The 17,990-nt window shown below is 38.6% G+C and overlaps 1 protein-coding gene across 1 annotated transcript; it reads left to right on the forward strand.

Annotated features, from left to right (window-relative positions):
* The first annotated feature begins 277 nt into the window (after positions 1–277).
* Positions 278–17,983, forward strand: LOC108230461 (phosphatidate phosphatase LPIN2). Its single transcript, XM_017406720.3, has 20 exons — positions 278–416; positions 8,700–8,900; positions 9,671–9,766; positions 9,863–10,149; positions 10,224–10,331; positions 10,458–10,581; positions 11,550–12,012; positions 12,391–12,490; positions 12,704–12,891; positions 13,139–13,232; positions 13,341–13,410; positions 13,498–13,581; positions 13,806–13,885; positions 14,256–14,406; positions 15,275–15,423; positions 15,631–15,717; positions 15,803–15,955; positions 16,270–16,384; positions 16,651–16,754; positions 16,849–17,983. The coding sequence occupies exons 2-20, from the start codon at positions 8,709–8,711 to the stop codon at positions 16,991–16,993; spliced, it is 2,790 nt and encodes a 929-aa protein (XP_017262209.1). The 5' UTR covers positions 278–416; positions 8,700–8,708; the 3' UTR covers positions 16,994–17,983.
* Positions 17,984–17,990: the final 7 nt, after the last annotated feature.

Raw genomic sequence — 17,990 nt, forward strand, 5'->3', positions numbered from 1 at the left:
CATCTCGCTTAATTTCTTTCTTCTAATTCTGTTTTTGACTGCAGTGGTTCAAAATAAACAATTAGAACTGATAAACTGATAACAAGCTGGAGTCACAGCCTATCCTAAGTGACAACAACCAAATGAAAAAATATATAATAAACTTTTTAAAGTGAATTTGTAGATTTTTTTAGGTTGCAGAGCAGAAAACCACCGACTAACATTATGAGTGTGCAAGCAAGATTCTCGCAATTAGCTCCATCACCTGCCCTACTGCGCCGCTGTCACGCGCTGCCTCATTGGAGCAGCAGGGTCACGTGGTTGTGCTCCGCTCTACGCAGCAGCCAGGAGTGCGCGAGCCAACAATCAGCCGGCGGAGCGACAGAGAGACGGACGGAGCGTCTGCCTTCCGCCGGTGAGCCTCTCCTCTCCAGCAGGTAGGAGCAGTTATCCTCTCTGTCTCCGCCGCACGCTCTCCTGACACCTCCAGGAACTAAAAAACCAGCCGTATTCTGTGTTTATATTGTTGTTTTTTTGCGCCTGCGCAGTGCTGAAATGTTTCTGAAGAGTAATTTAACGGTTACAGTTAAAGTCGCGAGCCCTAATTGATACTTCAAACGGACCGACAAGTTGTCACCTTATCTTAAACATTACATCTACTAGGTTAATAATATTTACCTGTTTTCTCATACCTGTTAAATCACTTTAAACCTTCAGCAGTCCATGTAAACACTTCACTGTTTATTGTTAAAATAAACTCATAATGTATTGGCCAAATGATAAATATTTTTGCTTATATATGCAATCCAAACGTGCATCTGTTAAACCTAAATAATATTTTGGTAACATCATGGCAACTTTGTTAAAGATAGATTACTTTACAATCGTTCTCTGCCTACTCACAAGTGTTTCATTTCACAGAAATCATATGACTCTATACTTTGAAAGCACCAGTTAGTTGAATAATTAAAAGCAACTCAGTTGTGAATAACTAATCAGCTGTAAAAGTCAGTTATGACTACATTTTAAAATGTTATCTATAAAGCCTGTTGAATGTAATAACTTGTAGCTTTAACCTGTTTTATTTAAATGAGTATCCTTTAGTTTTAAGATAATAGAGCATTGCTTAACAAGTTGAGTAATATGAACAAATATGATACAGAGTGAATATTTGGGTGGTAAACTGTAGGGTGTTATAATCATTGTACTGTATAGAAAATATGGTTAATTGTATATAATGATACGATGAGGTAAATATGGTAGGTATGTGTGAATTGCGAAGCTAAGCACCAGCTCCTTGCAACCTTGAACAGAGAGGTTGTAACAGACGAAAGAAACTGGATAGATAGATGGATGCTGAGAACGCCGATGCTTATAAAGGAAGTTGTTGGTAGTTGGCGAAAAACATCCGCAGAGGATTCTACAGGACGTCTTGTGACATTCGCTGTGGTTCTCATGTTCACAGAGTCGCAGAGACACACGGCCCTGTGGCTTGAGGTTTGAACACGTTCATAAAATTTGTGATAAATTTGCTCTGTCTGTCTTCATTTCAACAGTAGACCTATACTCCAGCAGATGAAATGAGGGGGGGGGGGGTACCAGACAGTACAGATATTTTTCTTTTCACAGATGAAAGCAAAATATGCTCCAGAAATGTAGATCATCTTGGCTTAGACCACTCTGGTCAACGTCACAGTTTACTAAATCACCAGTTGTCATAATTTTTGTGAAATAAAAACAAAGGAATAAACGGAGAGCTAGCTGGTCGATACTCTTATTGTTGTTTATCTGGTTTATGTTGCAGTTTATGGAGTTTGATTGACATGTTTGATATGACATTCATGTATTTTTATATTTCATGTGTTTTTGTTTTTTTTTGGTTTAACATCATACCAGTCACTCCGTATCAAATTAATTTACTGCGCAATGAAGCCCTAATTAGAGAAATAAATTTGTCAAAAGCTGATGGTTGAAAACAAAACCTGCGACCCCAGACACCCAAACAGCAGCGAATCATGTGGGAAACCTGCATGTAGTGAACGGGAGGAGTGTGCAGAGAAAGAGAAAGCTAGATTTGTTCTAATCTTGTAAACAGGATTAACACGTCTTAAGAGTTAGTAATGTCACCCCACTGAGAGAGAGAATGGTGTAGATTAGAACTACTTGTTCTGAATTTGTTGATGAAGAACAGGCTCTTTTGTGTTGTAACCTAAATATGATCCAGCAAGCAATTAGTTGGGGTGTATTGTAGGAGATGTAACTAAGACAAGATCATTTTGATGCATGTCGAAGCCCTGCCCAACAGGGGAAAAAAGCAGAAGTAGCTTCCAAAGGTCTTTCTTGTTTTGTTCTTTTGCTGAGAAACTTCTTTGGAGATCACTGCAAGAATGAATTCTACCCTGGCAATATGTGGCTGAGACTGTAGACTGTAGTTGACAAAACCATCTTAGTCTCATGATCTGCTTATTCACTTGTTCCACTATGTGCTAATGGGTTTCGCTTAGTTGTTTGGCAACTAGAGCTGAAGCAATTATTTTGCTGATGGACCTTTAGAGATGCTTTTTCTATGCTGCACACTTTAGATATATCTCTAACAATGAACCAAATTATTAATCAGTTGCTCAGAACAATTATCATCTTATGTATTAGGGAAAAGGTTATTATTCCGACTAATTTGGGTATTTTATTAGATATTACAGGATCTGTGTAAACAATCCATGCAAAAAAGAAAGAATCAGTTTTTATTGATGTGTGGTTTTCAGATCAGTGAATTTTTACTTTTTCTTACCTGTTGTGGTGAACCTCAGGGACCAGTCCTTGGTCCCATTTTCTTTTCTGTTTACATGCTGAACATATTATTCAAACCCATAGACTACATTAACATTTCTACGCAGTTGACAGTCAACTGTAAATGCTTATAAAACCTACCGAGACCAGTAGGTTTACTAATTACATCTTGCTCTTCTGACATTAAACCCTGAATGACCCAGAACTGTTAGTTTTATTCAGTTATGTTCAGTCTGATGTCTTTATATTTGTTTTTCCAAATTCTTTAATACCTTTGGCTCCAGCTTTGTACCTTCAGCTGCTAAGAATCCCAGTTTTATTTAGTGCTAGGCTCAGTTTTGAACCGTTAAGTCAAACATGATGTTCAATTTTGTTTTTCCAGCCTAAAACAGTTTTAAAAAGCAGCTCATTTTTTGATGCCCTTTCTGCAGGTGTCAGTCGGGGCTCTCTCCATTGCCTCCAGTTTGTTCAAAACACCTTTAGCCAGATGCAGTACTTATACTAAAAGGCACAAAGCACTTCCTCCTGTGCTGGCTCCATGTTAGCTTTAGTATTGATTTTAAAATCATTCTTCCCACCTTTAAGGACTTAAATGGTCTTGCCCTTAAATAATACATCACAGACTTATTGACCAGTTTACCCTCCGACCACTGACATCTATAGAGTGTGCCTGTATTATTGAAGTGCCACACAGTGGGGTCTACATGAAGTGCCGTGGGAGTCAAACTCCAGCTGATTTTAATGTACAGACAGTGGGCAGAATGGTCACTGCGGAGATGATAATCGTGCTGATCTGGAAACTTCTGCTTTGTCTATTAAATGAGGGTTAAGCTCTTAGTTCTGCAGTGTGCTGTGGTTTACAGAGGAAACACACAATACATTACAGGAGAACAATGCACAGCGCAACACTGTTATCAGCAACACTTCACAATGTGACTTTGCCATTTAGCAACCTTTGTGTCCTTATTATCACTGAATAATTGTTCATTCAGATGATTATTTGAATGTGATGCAGCCTTATTTTACACAAACATGACTTTCAGCGGATGAATTTCCCTGACTTTGCTTTGTTTTACATCTTGTGCCACCAGCAAGTAAAATGTGACGTAAACTAACTGTAGCACCAGTATCTGAGTCATTCAAGTGAATAAAATATTAGTCAAACAAAAAGAATACAATGAGTCTCCAAGCTGTTTTGCAATGCTTACAAAGACTTCTAGAGCCCAGGATGGTGGTGACCAGGGACTGGCGCTGAGATAGATTATGTAAGCGTTTTAGAGTTCAGGCTGGGGGTATTTTTCCCTTCAATGGGCAAGAAAGGTCTCAGAAGCTGTGGTGTGTGGCACTGAGCTCAAGGAAAGGTTTCCGTTAACGCTGCTGGAGTAACATGGAGCTCTCAGGAAGGACACCTGTACGGCAGCACACCCAGCAGCAGCATCTGAAATCCCCCTGGACTCTGGTGAGTTCAGACCCTGCTTCTGGGTATCCTGAGTGAGGGATGTTTGCCCTTTTTTTATTTGTTCTGGATCTCTGTCGTTACAAAATTACATTTAAATTGGCATTTTGGTTAAAAGTACTAAAGACAAGCAAGGGTTTTAGTGAACAATAGGGTGATTAATAATGGAATTGTATGTATGTTTTAGCACTTTACTGTCTGCAATATTATCTAATTTCCTCTAAACTTAATTTATGAAAACTTTACTTTAACCCTTTTGGTTTGATCATCTTTACTTTGAATCCTTGGTTTATCTTTATGTTAGAACTGCCAAGTGATTAAACATTTTTTTTAGTTTGTGTTCAATGTACTCATTTTGTTTTATAAGTAAACATTTAGTTTACATTAAGGCAAATCTTCAAAGATGACAGGATTAAAAAAGAATGGAATTTTCTTTCTGCTGACTTCTTGACTAGTTATTAAATCTAACAAATCTATTTGCTGTAAACATTTGACCTCTTGGAAACCCTTTCCTAAACTCCTTCTAACCTGAGCTCTAACAGCAATCTTAACTTCATTACAGTCCTAAAAATGCTGGATATTTACTGTATATTAATTATGACACTAAATTGAAAATCCTGTAAAATGATCACAAACTAGTCCAGATGGCAGATTTCTTCAGCTAGGCTGTAATTAGTGCATATCAATGAGAGTGGAAACAGAGCCTGAATCATATTGTAACCTTGGTATCAGCGTAAAGTCAGCAGAGTTTAAAACACACTGTGAGTGGCTGTGGAGACGGCACATTCAGTCTGTAATTCTTTGTATTCGTATCAGCAATTTTCCCATTTCTGATCAGCAGCGTTTTGAGTCGTACATTTCAGATCTGTTGAAGAAATAGTCTGTTTTTGTGGAGTTCTTATATGTAATCAGCATCTTACCTGCAACAAACAGCAGTCAGAATGATTTTAGTTTGAAGAATCTCTGATTAAGCTAATATCCACTCAAAGCAGGATGAATTAAAAGTAAATTTCTGCCATCTTAAAAAACTTCATTTTTAAACTTTCCTCGCTGTTTGAGCAAACATGATAACCAGTATTTTTACACTTTGATTTGACTTTGTTACTATTTTCTCAGTTGAGCAACGTCTGTTTTGCTACACGTACACAGAATTAACATATCTGTTCAGCAATTCTCCCTCTGTGTTTAGTTTCCTGGTAGGAAAACTTTGACTTTGAGTTGTTTGAGATGGCAGAAATTTGCTCTGAGCCGTGCTCTGATTAGCTGTTAGCTAAAGAGAGCTCTGTTTACTGCAGGTAAGATACTATCTGCTCATATGTACACTACATAGCCCCTATTAAAAACAAACACTTTCAGGTGAATTAGACTTGAAAAAACACAGTGGCTCTGCCAGCTTTACCCTGGATTGTTTCAAAGTCCAACCCGCTGATATTTTGCTGTAGTTTAGCCAGTTTAAACAGTGCGTTGCAATATTATGCAAGTCATTAGTCTGTTTCATTATTCACATAACAAGCTGATTCACTAGCACACACCCAGATATTTCTTATATTCATTGCTTTAAAATTCTCCCCCCATTTTTGAAGCACATTTTCACATCGCACTGAAAATATTCACAGTAATCACAGCTTCTGAACAAAGTGAGAAAACATAATCACACTCGTGTAACAGTCGCTGACGCCCAGCTGGATGAACTAAGGTGCATCCTGCAGCAGAAAAGACCTCAGGTTTGAGTTGTTTAAACATGGCCCTTATTTGCCGTGGTGTTAAACAGGTCATTCAGGAAGCCGGCACAAACCAAACTGCTTCAAGTAAATATTGACATGCTAACATCAAGGGTAAGATGATTCCTCATAATGACACCATCAGGGTTACACCAAGTTTGTTGTAACATTGGTTTAGAAAGCAAATTTATCAGTGATCCCAGTAATGTCATGTTTTTTTCAATGTACCAGTGTTGCATTGTTTACTTAAAGGTCATTTCCTGTTTAGTTAAATTAGAAGCATTTTTACTCAATTTATTTTTCCAGTGCATCAATAATATCTGGTGTGCATTTGCAAAAGACCTTCTAAGATGATCTGAAACCACATTATTCAGAGTTCTTCCTATAAAGTTTGAGCTGTTGTTTAATTTCAATCAAGTGCTTTGAAACCTTGGACCAAATATAGCAGAAAAGTTCTATATTTCACACTTTTTGAACCTCGTAAGTGTGGAACCATCATATTACATGGAAGTAAGTCACAGCTTCCTAACTGCTTACTGACTCTTTGCAGTCTGTCATTTTGTTTCTATGTAGAATAGAGGAAGTATTTACTATGTAGTGACAAAAAACAACATTAAATAGGTTTATTACTTTCACCCTTGTTTGTTAAAAAAGTTAGTACATGAGTGATTACCATATATTTGTGTATCTGCATGTTGTGTTTTTACTTGATGGGAAACTGCAGTTCCTTTTATGCAAACCTAAGTTATTATATGTTTTCAAGATAGGAAGTCAGCAGTTTGTAGTGATGAAGAAACTTTGTAAAAAACCTCAACCTGAAATACTAAGAATATGACCCAGTTTGGATCAGTGTAGCTCCTCGGCTCTGGGCTTTCATTTCCTACAAAACATTGGAAGAAGACTAAATCTGCTGTAAATAAAACAATTTACTCCACATTTTATAGATCAATAACTGCCTGAAATGTTGTTTTTTTGTTATATTTGTTGGTATATTAATTAATTTTTGTGCAACTTATTTATAATTATGACAGTTTTAGTTCACAAATCACTAATTTCTGATGCAGAAATGTCAACTTCATAGTTTTACATGTATAGTTTATAAAATGTATGTTCCTTTTAATTAGCCACATATGACCAACTGTTCCATCATTTATTTCATTTAGGAAAAAATAAAAGTAGGCTATTACTCAGCTTAGCTTCAAGTCACACTTTAAGAAATCTGTTAATCTGTTAAGAATATCAAAATTCCAGCTATTATGAGCATGTCAGTGAAGAAGTCCTATTTTCTGAGCAAAGGTAAATTTTGAATCCTTGATGTAAAACTTAAAGGAAATGCTTTAAAGGGCAGATTTTATACTAATTTTTAGAAAAACTGCTCAGTTTTTAAATGGATAGCTGTCCTTTCTCAGCTCCACCTTTTTGACCAAATCAGGAAACATATTTACATATTTATGGTAACATGAATTCTGGTAACTAAAAGACCAAGATGACAACTTGAAGCTGAAGTGCTGCTACAGCAGCTACGTTGACCTCTTGTCTGGTTTGACATAAAGTCAAATGGTAATGGTTACTTTTTAAAATCTTGTGAATAATATGACACAGAAAAGGACGAGCCACAGAGGTATTGGACAGGGTGATATTTGTGGATATGCTGGTGTACATTGTTATTTATAAGGGACATGGTAATTCTAGCAGACTGAATCAAAGGCGACTGGACTTCTTTTCTGATTTGTTGGGACTTTTCACTTCTCATTCAAGGACATTTCTCAATTCAAACTAAAAGGTGCAGAGATCTTTGAAACTGTGGGCTATTCCTTTTTTGTGACTTGAAGCAAATCACTCTCCCTTCCTTCCATCTCTCCTCCTGAAAGTCTTTAGGGTCTTTGTTAGCCTGGTCCACATTTGAGATGCTTTAGTCACATGCACAAAGGTGTGAATCAGTGTAAAATTGTCTTTAGGTAAGCTGCATTGTAGGTGTTAGAAAGATGAAACTTGAGACCACGTTTTCTATGTAAAGTTTTTTTTCCCCTTCTTTTTTTCTCACCCCATCTATCTTTTTGATCCAAAATATGTATATCACCGTCCTCAAAAAGTGTCCCTTATTCTTCAGATGTAAGTGGGCCGCTGAGTCGTGACCTGAAGAGTTGGCTCTGATCCGTTTCATCATGTGTTAGTTTCCTCTGTATAAAAAGTCTGAACATTCCTCTCAGTGCTGAACTGCAGAAACATCCTTTGGATGAACCAGTTTTTGTTGAGGGTGGTGTTGGGTTTGTAGTTCACCAGAATGTTGTCCTCAAAAAAAACAACTCTAAGATTTTTTAGACACTTCTAATAGATAATACCACAGTGCAACAAAAGATGATTAAAATGGTTTGCATTAAAAACTTGATAGATTACCACTCCATAAAAAAAAGTTAAAGTTTAGGTTAATAATTGACCCAGATTTAGTCCATTCGGTTTGTGTGGAGATCAAAGCACACGCTGTCCTCTTCCCCCCTGCTGCAGCAGTCGAGGTCCTGAATAAATCCTGATCAGCTCTGGACTCCTAAAAGGGAAATGGGACAGAACCTGTGTGATTAGGGACCTTTCATTTGCAGACTACTTTGAACAACAGCAGCTTGTTACTGGGACGGTGGCCTTCAAAGGCAAAACGCCCTACATGATGTAATTCTGATGATGATTCAAATGAGACGTGATGTGTTCATGTTGGTTTAAAAGACAAAGCAGAGTTTAATGACGAGTATGTTTGCTGACAGGTGGACACCATGAATTATGTGGGGCAGCTGGCGGGCCAGGTGCTGGTGACGGTGAAGGAGCTGTATAAAGGACTCAATCAGGCCACTCTGTCAGGCTGCATTGACGTGATCGTGGTCCGACAGCCTGACGGGACGTTCCAGTGCACGCCTTTCCACGTTCGATTTGGAAAACTAGGGGTGCTACGCTCCAGGGAGAAAGTGGTACGTGTCTCAATACATTAATGTACTGATAATTTTCAGTTTGACCTCTTTTATTCTCAAACACTTGAATATCCAGTCCACTCTGCTTCTCACAAGAATAGATTGATTTTTCTTCCTATTTATAGACCCTGTGATGCAGTCTAGTGAGGACAGGAACAGGATGCAGAGAATTAAATTCAATTTGGTGTTCTCTCAACTTGAAACAATTAATCTTATTCAAAAACAAAAAGTCATACCACAGATGAGTTTGAGCTGTTGTACAAAGTCTGGTGTGTTAATCAAAACAGGGACTGTGTTTTGATTTTTACAGCATGTGTGGGCTAAAATTATTCTTTTCTGTTTTTTTTTTTCCTGTTTGGTCTATTTAAAACAAAAACCTAATTTTTCCCCTCATGTCAAATGCAAGAAATAGTTTTGCAATTTCAATAGATTTTAGGTCATTTCCTAAATCATTTTGACTTCTTAAAATGTCAGTAAACAATGTCAACTGTAAGTTATAAGTAATATTTACCTTTTCTGACAACCTAACACCACCCAGGCGGCCAAGTTTACATTAAAGCCTTTTTGTTTTATCTTTTGCAAGCTGTTTTCTGTCACTCAGCTCTAAACTTCAGCTAAATCTAGGCTGCAGTTCTTATGAGCTGTGTTTTTTACATAATGTGATTTTCTGTTAAGCTTCATTGTTGTTTGTAACAACCCAAAAAAAGTCCAAGTGTGGAAACGTTCTAGTCAGTAAAACACTGTTTCATTGTGAAATTTCGATTCTACAGATTGATATTGAGATTAATGGAGAATCTGTAGATCTGCACATGAAGCTTGGAGACAACGGAGAAGCCTTTTTTGTGCAGGAGACCGAGCAGAACAATGTGAGCTTTATACACTGCCACAAGAAGAAGAATTTTTAGTTCTGCTAGAGGCTAGTAATCTACTGCGCTGTTTTATTCATTTTCTTTTACACACAGGAGAATATTCCCGCTCACCTGGTGACATCGCCCATCCCGTCCGAGGAAGCTTTGATCAGGAGCAGAGAGTCTAGATGTGGCGGGTCAATCGAGACCGGTCAGCCTCTCAGTCCAGACCTGGACCCTGCAAACATCCAGCTGTGCTTGAGTTCAGCCGGCAGGAAGAAGAGGAGACGCAGGAGGAAGCACAAAGCTGAGCCACGCAAGGAGGAGCAGACATGTGCAGGAGGAGAGCCAGAGCCATGTGATTTTAGTTCAGATGAGGAGCAACATGCAAATAATGGACGGTGAGTAAAAGCTGAACTCTACCCAGCTGTTTACTTAAACTGTTGTTGTTAATTTTGGTGTTTTATGTCATCAGAGCATCATCGCTATCAATGATGAAGGATCAGAGGCAATATTCCCCTCTCACCGCCCTGGAATGGGACAGCTACCCTTTCTCTGATGGAGACTGGTCACCCTGCACTGTGTATGACCCTCCTGCTGTGTCCATTCAATTATTTACAAAAAAACCAACCAACTACATGACAAACAGAGCTCTCCCTTAGGATCATTTGAGCTGACTAAGTAGAAATGTGTTTTGTGCTCACATTAGGAATGTGCCCGAACCCATGTCACCCAAAAGTGACTCAGAGCTGATAGTGAAGCCGGCGGAGTGTGAGTTTAGGTCTGAGCCTCACATGCAGTGGAGCTGGGGCGAGTTTCCTGAATCTACAAGGGTATGACTCTTAATCTTAGACAAATTTGCTTCAAAGTCTAATCTATATTCTTAGGTGTACTTTACAAAAGACTTAAGGTTTCACAAAGGTTCACATATACAGTACTGCCTAAAAGTTTTCAACCACATCCATTTTTTAAAAATATTTTGCTAAAACCAGAAAATGAGCCAGACTTTCTTGTAACCTTTAGAAGTAGTTTCAGTCGAGTCTTTCATGCTTTCTGAAGGTCTTTCAAAGTTTGCTGCTTTTTCTCTCATTTCCAGTCCAGTCCTTGTACTCAACTACGTCAACATGTTGTTTAGTGTGTGCTTAGAAAATGGAAGAGAAAAGAAATGTCAGCAGATCTAAAAGTCTTTTATTTTAGAGGTGTGTGTGGTGGTGGTGGTGATGGGGTCTGCAAAGACCTGAAACTGAACCCAAGAGACGTGTCATTCTTCAGATAATCATTGACTGTACGTTAGGTTTTCAACTCGTAGCTCTTTGGTAATCACTTTGGTGTTAAAATACTTTTAATTTTATATGTCAAACTGTTATCTTTGGTTTCTTTCCATACATTTGACTGAAGAAATGGGAACAAATAGTGGCTTTGTGACAGACGGCTGGTGACAAATTGCCTGACGATTCATTTTAAAATTGGTTTCAGGCTAAGTTGTCTTTTATGTCTCGACACATTTACCCTTTGAGTTTAGAAGCCTTTTAAATGTCTGATTGATTCACAGGTCAAAGTTTATTGGCTTAGCAAACAGAAAAATTACTTTCCTCTAAAAAAGGTCAGGTAATGGACTAAAAATGAGTAAAAAAGTAAAATTTTAGAAAGACCTTTAGGAAGCTTGGGGAACTATTTCTCAGGACCACTGTAAAAGGGAACGAAGAAGTCTGGCTTCTTTCTTATGAAGAAATGAGGGATGACTCCAGACTTTTGAACAGTTCAGAATATTCAAACTTTCTTTTTTTTTGTCTGTATCCAGGTTAACAAAAAAGACAAATCAGAGCCAAAGACACTAACCATAACTCCCTCGGAGAGCACACATTTCAGGGTTATTTTGAGCTCAGAAGCCATGGAGGGAGAGCCAAGAGTAAAGCAGAGCACTGAAGACCTCATTTGCAATATTGTGAAACCAGAGCCCCGGACCATCAGACCTCATCAGTGCAGCTGCACTCCGCAGCCCCCTGAAGCTTCCCCACATGATACAAACGTTTCCAAACTCAGGCCAGAGCTCTCTGACATAAAGGCAAGTAGCTTTTCCTCTGAGCTCTGTCCCAGCAACACTGACCTCAATGCAAAAAACGCACACAAGCCCAGATGGACGTCTTCACCGCCCAGCCGCAGGGACAGTGGATCTGCTGCCTGTGGAGGAAGCAAAGAGGTCAGAGACCCCTCAGCTGTTTGTCCTGATGCAAAAACCACAGACTCACCCACAAAGAGGAAGGGTAATGCCCTTTATACGCTACTCTGAAAATGTGCTATATGTACTACAGTTCAATTTCATTTTCTCATGAGATTTAAATGAGTTTAACACCTCCAACACCCAGCCCCCCCCCAAAAAAAAAAAAAATGCTTTTGTGACTTATGACTTTTTTTCAAACACATGGTTCAAACTTCCTCCAGATTTCTGTCAGTGAGGCTTACGCTCTCATGTAAGTAAATGTTAACAGGAAGGATGTTGTGGCTGACTTTACATTCTGTCTGGGCCTCTGCCTTCACATGCAGAAGTCAAAAAAACAAAGACGAGGAAGTGAAACGACATGAAGTCAGTAATTTCTAAGAAGATATTCTGACATTCTTTTTTTCTCCCCTGTTTAATAAAGTTGTGAGGAAGAGGAGCCAACATCAGGGGCCTGAAGACATTTACTTGGAAGACCTGATTGCTCTTGAACCTGATGTTGCTGCTCGGTACTTCCCCAAAAGGTATAAACTTGGGAATCCTCTCAGTCAGGTTATATTTAAACCTTTATGGTTATGTACTGTATGTGTTGGTTAGTTAGAAACCATTAATGGTGATCTATGACCTGTCGTCAAAGTCTCAAAAAATAAATTGTCTGTACTTTAAAATACATAAATCTGTTAGCTACTATTTACACGCCCCTGTGGTTGAAGTGTCTGAAACTGCTGATGTTCCAGTGAGTCCGAGCACGCTCCGAAGCACTGGGCGGAGACGGGCCGACGCTCCGGATCCCAGTCGCCCCAGTCAGTGAGCAGTGCAGCAGCAGACAGTGGGACCGAGTGTCTGTCCGACTCTCCTGGTGACATGCCTGACGTCACTCTGTCACTGTGTGGAGGCGTGGGCGAGAACTCGGAGATCTCCAAAGGTGATCAATCATCTGTTTTCAACTTTCATTACGCACAATAAAAAGGAACGCTCACAATTGTAATTTATTTTAGTTTTTCACCATAATCATAAACTCAGATTTGAGTGTCCCTTAGGAATCCTTATCCTCCTTTGTTAAGATGAACTATTTGGAAGATATAATGTATTCGCTGTGTTTGTTACAATGTGTGGATGTTGTGGTTTATAAATCTGAGCTGTTAACTGAAGCTCCGTTTCTTTTCTTTCAGAAAAGTTCATGGAGCACATCATCACCTACAATGAGTTTGCAGAGAATCCAGCTATTATCGACAATCCCAACTTGGTGGTCAAGATCGCAAACCGGCGAGTCTTCTCACTTTTCAACTCTCCTCAGTTGAACAAATGTTTCTTTCTTTAATTTCTGAAACATCTGCAGAATAAAATAGTTTTTTTATTTTTTATTTTTTTCAGATATTACAACTGGGTTCTGGCAGCACCTTTGATACTTAGCATGCAAGCTTTCCAGAAGAACTTGCCAAAGGTTATCTCTCGTCTTACGTGTTAAGAGTGAGCTGCTTATTGCATATCTGCACATAATTCTCAGCTAAATGTGTTATTTGAATAATAGGCTACAGAGGAGGCCTGGGTGAAGGAGAAAATGCCAAAAAAGTCTGGGCGCTGGTGGTTCTGGAGGAAGAGCAGTACCAAACAGGTGTGATTCATAACTTTGTGTAATCCTATGACTCACTTCTGTCTTTAAAGTGCTGCTGTGGACAAACTTTGCATTGCAAATGAAGACTGTGTTGCTCAAAAGCATCAGCAAAGATGTCATCTATGCTTTGCATTATTACATAAAAACATTTTCTTCAAAGTGAACCTTTTTTTAACTTTTAGTTTTAGAATCTTTAAGTGATTAAAGTTTCTTCCTCTTCTCAGTTGTCATCTGAGTCCAAGTTGGAGAGGCAGGAGTCTCTGAGTCAAGAGTGCCCTGCCCTGCAGCCGGCTGCAGAACCACAGTGAGTCAGTCACAAAGCTCTGCCCTCGCAACACTTCAGTAACACACCAGCACAAGCACCGTTGAGTAAACATGGCCCACTGAGGATGGATGTTAGCAGCAAGGAGAGCTACTGACTCATAAACACATGAACAAAAACACAAATAAATATATATATGCATATAAGGATCATTTGAGTCAGGAGATGATACTTTTATCTATTTTAGGAAATAAATGAGGACACAACAGAATGTCAAGAGCAATGTAGGTCGATGAGTCGATCTGCTGCCCTCTGGTGTCTTTAAAAGGCACCGCTTTGTTCTTTCTGATTAACATTAAAATTATTACGTATAAATAAGTCTTTAATTTAAGTTCTTGTTTCTCCCCTGCAGGCAGAAAGCTGCAGAGTGGTCCAGCGACGATGAGACCAAAGAGCTGAACAGCGTAGCGTCCACTCTGACGCCCAGTGAGCGCGTGCAGACCGAAGGTTCAGCTTCCTGTCACTCCTACAAGAAATCTCTGCGCCTGTCGTCTGAGCAGATAGTAAGATCCCCACTGAGAGCTGTGTGTTTGATTCGGCACAGGCGGAAACCATCACCTCGTCACCTTGTTTCTGACGGTTTACGCTAAAGCCCAAAGACAAAAAGGCAGCCTTTATTTACTATGTGGCCAAAACAACAGTAAGATCCTGGTATTCTTCATCCGACTCCCTGCTACCTGGAAAAACAGTGTTTTCTATTTTTATACCCAAAATATTTTATTATTATTATTATTTTATACCCATTTCTAAACTTTGCTCTTTTTTTGTATGAAGAAATCTTTGAAAATTTGCCATTCAGTTAGCTCAAAATGTTGGTCATCATTTACAGTGTAATTCTTCCATCAACCAATGATGGGCCCAGACTCTTTTTATGTTATGCTGTATATAAATTATCAATTTTAATCCATTCTTAATTGAATAAAAACTGATACTGATATCTCAAATTAATCTGACGTAAACTCAGAAATCTAAAAGTGATTACAGATGACAGTGAACCAGTTTAATCCAGTTTAGTTCAATTCAGGATGTTCTCAACAAATTCATGTAATCTTTTTGATAGATTTCTGAATAATTTGTTGCCATTTAATAATGTTTACTATTAAACTGTAGTGACAGAGCAAATGTGGTGAATCCACATAAAGTTACATGTTCAAATAAAATAATTTGTGTTGAAAATGAATATTTGCATACCTAGCTGCTTTTGTTCATTATTAATCACTAAATTTATAGGCATTGTATGCATTCAGCACATTTTATTTTACATTTAGATAAGTGTAAAGTATCAATAAATACTCTAAGGCTTATAAATTTTTTTAAACCTGGTATCTTTAAGTTATTTAATGTTTAATTAATCTTACGTGTCTCTTCCAGGCCAGCCTGAAGCTGCGGGACGGCCCGAATGAGGTCACCTTCAGTATAACCACTCAGTACCAGGGAACGTGCCGCTGCGAGGGAACCATCTACCTGTGGAACTGGGACGACAAGGTCATCATCTCTGACATTGACGGCACCATCACCAAGTATGCAACATATACAAACCTCCAATTTTATTCTTAATTTTTCTGGAAATGCAGACATATATATATACAGTTGCCCTGACCTAATTAACTCTAATTTAGAGTTAATATTTAACAGGATTTGCTCCACAAATGATTTTATCAAATCATTCCAGTTGTGATTTTAAAGGAGAATAACTTGTACTGCATGTCCTCACATTCTCCCCTCAGATCAGATGTTTTCGGTCAGATTCTTCCTCAGCTCGGTAAAGACTGGACTCATCGGGGAATCGCAAAGCTTTACAACTCAGTGCACGAGTACGGCTCAACATCTGCCTCACTGATCACACCCTGCTAGATTACTGCGAAAAAAACCTAACCAGAAAACATCTGACTGTTGCAGAAACGGCTATAAGTTCCTGTACTGTTCTGCCCGAGCGATCGGCATGGCCGACATGACCCGAGGATATTTGCACTGGGTGAACGAGAGCGGGACTCTTCTTCCTCAGGGACCCCTCATGCTTTCACCCAGCAGCCTCTTCTCTGCCTTCCACAGGTAGAAAATCCTCACATGCAGATTTATTCTTTCCCTAATGGATGTTTATCTGGAAGAGTAGCTGCATCTGCTGGACCTTGACAAAATTACAGTGGAGATAAAACGGAAGAAGGTGTAAATTACAGTAATTCAGTTTTGTTTAGTTGGGCCTATTTCAACAATAGAAGTTAAAAATGTAGCGAGGCCAGCTTAAACATCTGCAGATTTATGGTACCACTGTGTATTGGGTCATTTAAAAAAAAATAAAAGGTGTCTACAGTATCAGCTGCAGAAAGTCAGAGGATGATTCTGCACTCTTTGTGTAATCGTTTTAGAGAGATCATTGAAAAGAAGCCTGAGAAGTTTAAGATCGAATGTCTGACAGACATCAAGAACTTGTTCTACTCAAACACCCATCCCTTCTATGCTGCCTTTGGAAACCGAGAGAACGTGAGTTTCATCTGTTCATTCCTGTATTAATCTCTGCAGATTGTTGTAAACGCCTTAGATCAGGGAACACAAACTGAGCATCAACTAGCTTATTAATGTTCATATTAGCATATAACTCTTAGTTGCTGTAAACCAACTATTTATAATAAGTCCGTAGTAATGACTTGTTAAAGAGCAACTAGTTAATCCTAATTGGTGTTCCCTGACCTAAAGTGTTACCTTTTTTTTTTCTTAGAATAATCCTTATTGTCTTTTATTGTTTTTAGGATGTGTTTGCCTACAAACAAGTGGGAGTGCCTGTGTGTCGAATATTCACGGTGAATCCTAAAGGCGAGCTGATTCTTGAACAAGCCAAAGGCAACAAAACATCGTAAGTAACGGCACGCCACCGGAGCTTTAATCTGTCCCTTGTTACCTGTCAGAGAAATGTTTCCACCGCTGTCTGTTTGTGATCTACCTGGCAGGTACGGCAGGCTGAGCGAGCTGGTGGAGCACGTTTTCCCTTTACGAAGCACACAACACAACGCCACCTTCAGCTGCCCGGAGTTCAGCTCCTTCTGTTTCTGGAAGCAGCCGATTGCTCAGGTTTGCTTCGAGGAGCTGCTGTAAATCAGAGGATGCACTGATTTAACTCTTAGTGTTATTGGCTGCTGGAATCGTTTGTCTTAAATATGTTGTGATTTAGGAGAAAAGCTTAGGATATCATTATGTATGTAATATTCCTTAGTGTACATACAAAACCCTGAAGTGCAACATCTGTTCTTAACAGCTGCAAATGTGAGAGACGGGTGTGGAAACCGGTCCATAATGCTACATTTTACTGGCTGACCTAATAGAGCCATTCTGTTTAAGGCCTTATATTTATTCATTTATAATTCTCCAAAAGGTAGATACAATTGCACTAAGATGCAGATCAGAGCAATGTGCTGTTTAATGTTAAAACTGCATCACAGCTTTCTACATAAAACAAAATGTAGATCCAGCTGCTATTTGCTAAGTAGTTTTTCCAAAGTATAATTTAGTTCCACATGGAAACACCATTTTCCCCAAATTGATTGATTTATTTGTCGTTTTTAAAAAATGTCTTCACCCACACAAAAACACAGAAAGTGACCCAAAGTGCTATAAAACTACACCAGTCCTGTGATGCTGTAATGCTGCCAATAATCCACCAAAAACAGGAAACGAGGTGCGGCATAGTGAGGAGATTTAATAGATGCTTCAGTTATGAAACATGTAGGATTCTTTTAATGTTTAGCACCAAATGTCTATAATTTACTGCATCCTTTCTATGAAAGTGACAAACTTTGTGTGAAGAGAGCACACAGATTAGTTTTTGTTTAATGTTGTTTATTTTTACTTTTGAATGAAGATATTTTGCTGCTTCGAGACAATTCAGTTCATGTTTTACTGTATAGTAAAATATAAACTATATGAAGAAAACTGTTTTTATGAACGTAACGATGCAAATCATTTTAATAAACTGTCCAAATATTCTACGCACAGGTAGTATATTTAATGATTTTTGTAGAATTGTATTGCTAAATAATAAAAATGTTATACTGAATGATGCTGTAATAAAAAGAGTTCTTTTAAAATTACAAGC

This window comes from Kryptolebias marmoratus, linkage group LG21 (assembly GCF_001649575.2).
Source record: "Kryptolebias marmoratus isolate JLee-2015 linkage group LG21, ASM164957v2, whole genome shotgun sequence".
In the NCBI taxonomy this organism is placed as follows: Eukaryota; Metazoa; Chordata; class Actinopteri; order Cyprinodontiformes; family Rivulidae; genus Kryptolebias; species Kryptolebias marmoratus.